Source organism: Mastomys coucha, unplaced genomic scaffold, assembly GCF_008632895.1.
Source record: "Mastomys coucha isolate ucsf_1 unplaced genomic scaffold, UCSF_Mcou_1 pScaffold18, whole genome shotgun sequence".
NCBI classification, from domain to species: Eukaryota; Metazoa; Chordata; class Mammalia; order Rodentia; family Muridae; genus Mastomys; species Mastomys coucha.
This window is the reverse complement of record NW_022196900.1, coordinates 23,461,298-23,467,851: the sequence shown is the minus strand read 5'-3', so window position 1 is coordinate 23,467,851 and position 6,554 is coordinate 23,461,298. Positions and strand designations below refer to the sequence as shown.

At 41.9% G+C, this 6,554-nt stretch overlaps 1 protein-coding gene and 1 pseudogene across 11 annotated transcripts in view; one reads left to right on the top strand and one right to left on the bottom strand.

Annotated features, from left to right (window-relative positions):
- The first annotated feature begins 2,941 nt into the window (after positions 1-2,941).
- LOC116095254 lies at positions 2,942-3,420 on the top strand (annotated as a pseudogene).
- Positions 3,421-4,016: 596 nt separating this feature from the next.
- Positions 4,017-6,554, bottom strand: part of CUNH9orf43 (chromosome unknown C9orf43 homolog) — a 46,121-nt gene continuing 43,583 nt past the window's right edge. For 7 of the 11 annotated variants that reach the window (XM_031377580.1, XM_031377583.1, XM_031377585.1 and 4 more), the window contains 3 exons: positions 6,372-6,463; positions 4,973-5,039; positions 4,017-4,749 (listed from right to left, as the gene is read on the bottom strand). In XM_031377580.1, the coding sequence (XP_031233440.1) occupies positions 4,514-4,749; positions 4,973-5,039; positions 6,372-6,463 (395 nt within the window). In that variant the 3' untranslated portion in view covers positions 4,017-4,513. The remainder of the gene's footprint in view (positions 4,750-4,972; positions 5,040-6,371; positions 6,464-6,554) is intronic. The other 4 variants (XM_031377587.1, XM_031377588.1, XM_031377581.1 and 1 more) reach the window with 1 other exon arrangement.

Here is a 6,554-nt window from a genome sequence, read left to right as displayed (position 1 = left end):
GAGGGGCATGAGAGGTAGATCTAGGAAAAGGTAGGGGAGGAATGGAAGTAAATAGGATCCAGATCAAAATACATTGTAAGTATGTATGATATTCCCAAAGATTTAATAAAAACATTTAAGTATTTAAGTTTTAAGCCAGGCAAGGGGCTAGAGAGATGGCTCAGCAGTTTAAAGCACTCACTGTTCTTGCAGAGGATCTGAGTTCAATTCCCAGAAACCACATGGTGACTCACAATCATCTATAACTCCCGTTCCAGGGGATCTGACACCCTCTTCTGGCTTCTATGGGCACCAGGTGTACACATGGTCTACATACATATATGCAGTCAAAACACTGGTACACAAAACCAGAAAGATCAATCTTTGTTTTTTAAATGCTAAACGAGGATCATTATTGACAACTAAGAACCAATCAGAAACCCTGTCGTGCCCCACCACCCATACCCACATCTCCCCAGGCCCCCATTCCCCCCAACCCACCCCTATCCCCGGTCAAAACACACAATGCCATCCATGGGATCTTTGTCAATAAACCTGAATCAGCTCAGTCCTCCCGACCTGAGTGGCAGTTTTCAGAAAACAAATCAGAGAAAGAAGTGAGACATTGCCACAGGGATACACCCAGTGGCATGCAGAATGTGGGAAACTACAAGCTGAACCATCCATTTCTTTAACAAATGAATTCTAAGAAAAGAGAAAGAAAAAAAGGAGGATCCATGAATTATAAAAAACAACATACTGAGCAAATGCAACCTATGGACCTTGTTTGAATTTTTAAAATGTTTTTATTTATTTTTATTTCACGTGTATTGCTGTTTTGCCTGCATGTATGTCTACGTGAAGGTGTCAGGTACTCTAGAACAGGCATTATAGACAGTTGTGAGTTGTGATATGGGTGCTGAGAATTGAACCTGGGTCCTCTAAAAGAATATCCAGGGCTCTTAACTGATGAGCCATCTCTCCAACCTACCTTGTTTGAATTCTATTGCAAAGGTATCAATTGGAAAAACAAGACCCACTAAGTTTGGAAATATGAATATGCTTGGATATTTGGCATTAAGTAATCAGTATTAATCTTTGTAGAATGTTTTTTTTTTTATTTTTTTAATGTTTTTCTTTTAGAGACACATATTGAAGTACTTGTAAATAAAATGAACCTTCTTTTTTTTTTTTTTTTTTTTTTTTTTTTTTTTTTTTTTTTAATAATCTAGTGAAAGGAAGGAATAGAAATGAAATAAGATTGACCCCAAATAGGGACTGCCATCCCTGGGACTCATTCTGATTGATCACAAAGGAGGACAAGTAGCCTTCCAGGCGGAGGGACAAGTCAGATGCTGGTTGAACATGGTGATGGACGGTGGGACATGGACTGAAGAGTGAAGGAAGCAAAGCAGAGGTGAGAAGATCTGACCTTGCACGAGGAGACCTAGAGTCTTGCCCAGTTCCATCACTCCAGGGGGCAATCTCACTCAAGTTACATCCTGCTCCAGGTCCTCACCTTTAAAACTATGGGTTTAAATTCCCCCTCCTTAAAACTACTACCAGGCAATATGTGCAATCCAACTTTTTCTTAAATTTTATTTAATCTAGTTTTTGGGGTTTTTTTTGGTTTTTTTTTTGGTTTTTTGAGTATTTAATCTGTTTTATATTTGTGTTTTGTAGGTGTGCATGAACCATGTCATACACATGGAGGACAGAAGACAACTGTCAAAAGCCAGTTCCCTCCTTCCAATATGGGAACCAAGGATCATGCTTGGGTCTTCAGCCTTGTACTGCAGGTACTTTCATACACTGAGCTGCCCTAAATCCTTGTTATTACAGGACAAAAGTATAAAACCAGGTCTACTAAAGCATGTTTGAGCATTTAAGAATTATAAATCAAGATACCACATACTCTTCTACTTGACCAGCTGTGGTTGTTTGAATGAGAATAGCCCCTATAGGCCCATACATTTGAATATTTGCCATGCAGTTGGTGGAACTATTTGGGAAGGATTAGGAGGTGTGGCCTTGTTGGAGGAGGTCTGGCTTTGAGCTTCAAAGGACTTGCACTATTCCCAGTGCTCTCTCCTTCTCTGTCTCATACTCTCAGACCAAGATGTAAGCTCTCTGTGGTTCCTGCTGCCATGTCTTTACTCTGTCATCATGGATTCTAAGCCCCTGAAACCCTGAGAGGAAATTAAACACTTTGTTTTATAAATTGCCTTGGTTGTGGTGTCTTAGTTACTTTTCTATTGCTGTGACAAGACACCAGTGTACCCTCATGAACTGGAAGTCCATCGTTATTCAGCCTTGCAGACAGATTCTTTGAGATACCACACCTGACATTTCAGGCAATCTAAGTCCACTGTACATCCTTCATGTCTCCAGCTCCCACTGTGATCAGGTAAGTCACACCTGCAGATACCCCAATCCCCACGCCCAAGCTCTGGATGAAGCCCCTCCAACTAGCCCTTACTTAGCCACCTCAAACCCAGCAGCACACACTTAGATGACAGTCTCATAAAAGAGCCATGCAGAACACTTAGTCAGGGGCTTCTAGAGCTCCAGATGTCAGCAGCCAAACACAAAAGAAGACATGAGACTTCAAGAAGGAATGCTTAGGAGATACAGGGGCTAGCTAATATGATCAAAATACAGTGTGCATTATGAAGTTCTCAAAGAATTACATTTTAAAGAGAAGTTATACTTATCCTTGGCCTTATAGACATCTCCTCCCATTAGGAACAACACTAGCTAGAAAAACAAAACAAAACAAAATAAAACAACAGTAGGTCTCTTTCTAAACTATGTGATCCAACCCAACCGAGGGCCTTTCTTAACAATGCCCCAGGTAGTAGGAACTTTAGAATTTTGCTATATTATATTATACAATATTATATTGTATTTATTATATTATATTCCCTTTATTTTTTATGCAACTTTTAATTTTTACCAGCTGAAAGATTTCTGGGCTTTTGTGAGCAATCACCAAGATGGCTGAAGTGGAGCAGAAGAAGCAGATCTTCCGCAAGTTCACTTACCATGGTGTAGACCTCGACCAACTGCTCGACATGTCCTATGAGTAGCTGATGCAGTTGTACAGTGCCCGCCCATCAGAGGCAACACCTGAACCATGGCCTGCGGCAGAAGCAGCACTCACTGCTCAAGCGCTTGAGAAAGGCCAAGAAGGAGGTGCCATCCATGCAGAAGCCTGAGGTGGTGAAGGCGCACCTAAGGGACATGATCATTCTCCCCGAGATGGTTGACAGCATGACAGGTGTGTACAACGGCAAGACCTTCAACCAAGTGGAGATCAAACCAGAGATGATCGGCCACTACCTGGGCGAGCTCTCCATCACCTACAAGCCCGTGAAGCATGGCCGGCCCAGTATTGGTCCCACCCACTCCTCCTGATTCATCCCCCCTCAAGTAGCTTGAGGCCAATAGAGACTCATTTTTTGGTCAAAAAAAAAAATTTTTTTTTCCTGGGATTTTTGGTTTGGTTTGATTTGGTTTAGTTTTTTGTCTTTCTGAGACAGGGTTTCTCTGTGTAGCCTTGGCTGTCCTAGAACTCATTCTATAGACCAGGCTGGCCTCCACCTCAGATATCCACCCTCCTCTGCCTCCTGAGTGCTAGAATTAAAGGCATGGGTCAACCCCACCCTGCTAAAAGTTTTTTAAAGGACTAAAAACATGATGGGGGAAATTCATCTTAAACCAAGGTAGGAGGCTCCTGAGACTCTGGGATTCTGGGTCTTTGTGAACACTGAAATTTCCCTGCAGACTAGATTTATTAGAAACTGGAAAGCTAAGCTTTTCAGAGTTGGTAAGAACTCTAGGAAGAGAAGAAAGAAGGAGAGGGATGAATACAGATGAAAAGAGAACAGAGCATACTGAGCAAATGCAATTAATGGACCTTGTTTGAATTCTAATGTGACAATGTCAACCATAAACAAAAAAGCTTAGTGACACATGGAAATTTAAATATGCTTGGATATTTGAAATCATGCAATCAGTATTAATTCTGTAGAATGAAATAATTTTTAGATTTTTAGTGCTTGTCTTTTAGAGATACATATTGAATTATTTGTGGATAAGATTTTCTTCAAATAATACACTTTTAGGTGGGAATACTACACAGTGATTATCACTCAATAATGGTGCAGGCCCCATTGCCAAAGAGAACCATCTCCAGGGACTGAGGAGTTTTCAGGGATATTGTGGAGGTTCCCGTAAGCTGAACGCAGACACAAGCAAGTGCTACCTCCTTTCTTCCTGGAAACAGAGAAAGAGTCTTTGCAAGAAGGGGTTGTGTTTAATGATGGAAAAGCTACCTATATTCCATGGGATTTGGGCTTTTTCTCACTCATTTTGGAGGTAAAAAGCAAATGAAGAACATGGGGTGTCTAGGGCCTAGTGCTGCTAGAGGATCCAGAGAACAACATTCTCTTTTCTTCCCTGTGTCCGAGGCTGTTGTCTTCAGAAGATCACGAACTCTTCTGGCTAAGACTGCCCCAAGTAATGACTTGAGCTAGGCTTCTAGAGATGCCTCACTCTGTGCCCTAGAATGGTGGCTTTCCTCATCTTCCTCCTCGGTGGCCTGAAGAATCCTCAGCAATTTGAGCTCAGGGTTCCAGCCGATATTGTCCATAGTTCCAGAAAGGTTCTTGGGACTATTGTCTTTGCTGGAAGCCTTGATTCCTACCACAATCTCCTCATCCTCATCCTCATCAAGGTCCTGGTAAATTGTTTCATATAGTACACCATCTAAAAGAAGACCCAACCATTAATTGTATGACAGATTCCTCCCAAATGACTATAACAAGCAGCATTTTCAGGAAAGACCAGGGTCTCTTTAGGACCTCTCCAAAGGATAAGGCCTGCGCTCACACCTACAAACCAGACCCCATTCCCGAAAAGTCAGTCACCCTGATGAGCACAGGGTCAGCTCTCCCCATCCTTGGGCACTTACTAAGGCTGCTCCACTTACTCTCATCCAGATTGGTGTAGTAGTTTGTGTAGTAGCTGCCAAACTCATACGCCTTTTCTAAGGAAACCTAAAATTCATTAGGATAAGCAGAATAAATGTGAATCTAGACCTTAGTGAACTAAAAGACTTTTCTAAAACACACTTATCTTGGGGAAATTAAACATCTAAGACAGAGCTGCGCCGTGGTGGCGCACGCCTTTAATCCCAGCACTTGGGAGGCGGAGGCAATCGGATTTCTTAGTTTGAGGCCAGCCTGGTCTACAGAGTGAGTTCCAGGACAGCCAGGGCTATACAGAGAAACCCTGTCTCGAAAAAACAAAACAAACAAACAAACAAAAAAAACTAAGACAGGATAAAGATCCACTTCCTGGAACTGAAAGCAAGCCCATCTCACACACACACACACTCTGCTTTCCAGACCAACCAGATGAAACTAGGGCCCACTTCTCCCTATTTTCAGAAGTCAACCAAGGGAACCCTGCCTCCAGAGATGGCTGCCAGAACAGCCACTGCTCTCATCAAGAGATGTGGTCTATTTTTACGCCTGGGAATTTGAGTGAAATGGTGACTTTTTCAACCAATAAATGGTGTGAGAAGTAACACTGTTTTAGCTCTAAATTGATCACTTAAGGAGCAACTAGAAAAAAAATGATTAATAATTTAAAAAAAAAAAGGCAGGCTAGAGGGATGGCTCAGCAGTTAAGAGAAATTGTTGCTGTTGTAGAGTTTAGTTCCCAGCAACCACGTCAGAAAGCAAACATCTACCCACAATTCAAGTTCCAGGTGATTCGATGCTCTCTTGTGGCCCCTGTCAGAACTGCACGTCCATCATACACATTCTCTTTCTCTTCTCTCCTATTCTTTCCTTTCCTCTCTGTCTGTCTCTCTGTTTCTCAGTCTCTGTCTGTCTCTGTCTGTCTCTCTGTTTCTCTTGTCTCTCTCTCCCCCTCTATCTCTAGCAATGCACATACACATAAAATAAAATGTGTTTTTAAAAGACAGAAAATGACTACTTTGTCATTAAGCATCAATAAATCACTTAGAGAGAAATCATAGAAGAGAACACAGACAACTATGCTAATAACCCCTCCCAGTAGCACTGAATGGCCTCAAGTAGGAGAAGAATGGCCATCCATTCAACCCACAGACTTATTAGAAGAACAACACATCATAGACTAGGCATGGTGGTATGAGCTTGTGATTAGTCTTCAGGAGGCTGAGGCAGAAAGTCATCCTAGGATAATTAGCAAGGTGTAGGCTAGCCTGGGCTACATAACAAGATCCTGTCTCAAGAAAAAACTAAGTAAATGGATCATTTATGCTTGTACTTTGGAGTAGTTTGCTACACAGTAAGAGATGGTTGAACTAGGCCCCAGCAGAGGCTTTGGTGTACACTCACATGTCTCTCTGTGGATGTTTTTTCCTCCTCTTCCAACAGCTTTTGTTCTGATATTCTGTCACGGAAGAAATGGCTTGACACAGTTTCTTCCCCTGAAACAGAACCAGCAGGGCATGGCCTTCATGAGTGTTGAAGGTTGCTGGGTGTGAGACTTGTTTGGATTTTATACATATATATATATAT